Source organism: Sesamum indicum, linkage group LG4 (genome assembly GCF_000512975.1).
Source record: "Sesamum indicum cultivar Zhongzhi No. 13 linkage group LG4, S_indicum_v1.0, whole genome shotgun sequence".
Classification (NCBI taxonomy): Eukaryota; Viridiplantae; Streptophyta; class Magnoliopsida; order Lamiales; family Pedaliaceae; genus Sesamum; species Sesamum indicum.
Genome location: NC_026148.1, coordinates 3,013,319 through 3,014,415, shown reverse-complemented (window position 1 = coordinate 3,014,415; position 1,097 = coordinate 3,013,319). Strand labels below are relative to the sequence as shown.

The 1,097-nt window shown below is 45.0% G+C and overlaps 1 protein-coding gene across 1 annotated transcript in view; it reads right to left on the bottom strand.

The window, feature by feature from the left end:
• The window catches only part of LOC105159880 (regulatory protein NPR5-like), a 2,485-nt gene extending 1,672 nt beyond the window's left edge, over positions 1 to 813 (bottom strand). Inside the window, exon 1 of the mRNA XM_011077092.2 lies at positions 48 to 813. Coding sequence (XP_011075394.1) covers positions 48 to 515 — 468 coding nt within the window. The 5' untranslated portion in view covers positions 516 to 813. The remainder of the gene's footprint in view (positions 1 to 47) is intronic.

Sequence of the window (1,097 nt, the reverse complement as noted above, 5' to 3'; positions counted from 1 at the left end):
TCACAAACAGTAATGGAAAAAGAGGTGGATATGAAAACAATGGAAACCTGAGTTAGCAAAGCGAGCTGTTCCACACCAAAGGATCTAGCGGCTGCAAGTGTGTCAAGAGCAAGATCAACGGCGGAGGTGCAATGTGTGTGCCAGCAACCCCTCTCCCCACAATTAGGCCGGGGCTCATGTTTCTGAGGTACAATCGAGACCTGCCCACTGTACAAGAACTGAAGCATCAACAAGAAGACTTCATACCCGACTGAATTCACCGGTATCACCTGTGAGCTGTGACCTCTGGGCGAGCCGCTTCCGGGGCCCATTCTCAACGGGTCCAGGCCCGACTGCGTGGTGTCGGGCCCGCAGAAGAATTTCCTGAAGAACAAACTTCGGGCTGCTAAGATGCACCTGTGGGCATGGACCAAACGACCCTCTACGCTGAAGGTTACATCGCTGAAAGCCTGGCCGTTGATCAGCAGATTGAGATAGTCAAGAGAAAGGGATCTTAAGGAGTCCTCCGGGGTCATTGCGCCCAACTGTTTGAAGAGAAGAAAAAAGAGGAGAAGAGTCACTGTGTGGTGTGTGTGTTTTTTTCTGTAGTTGATGTATATATATATAAATATATATGTAGAATTAAGGAGATTTTAAGTAGTGGTGGAGAAGAAGAAGCAGAAGAAGAAGAAGAAGAAGAGAGAGTAAATAAAGCTTGGTGGCTTCATTTAATCATTTCTTGATCTCTTCTTCAACTCTTTGATGATCAACTGTTGTTATTTCTTGTGAGAGAAAGAGAGAATGTGAGAGAGAGAGAGAGAGAGAAGTTCTCTCTCTTTCTCTACCTATATATTGTTAGGAAATGGATCGGGTTAAGATGGATAACAGGTGGAATATGAAGGCAGTAAAAGACACACGAATTTGTTAACCCAGTTTGGATATAAATCCTACGTCTGGGGGCGATACCAAGCCAGGAGAAAACACTCAAAGAGGAGGAAAATTGAGGAGTACAACACACACACACTTGTATGCAAGTCTTCACCACACGTGAAAGACAACACTCACCCTCGTCTCAACTCTTTCTTTTCTCTCTACTCTATTCTACTCTGCTCTGCAAA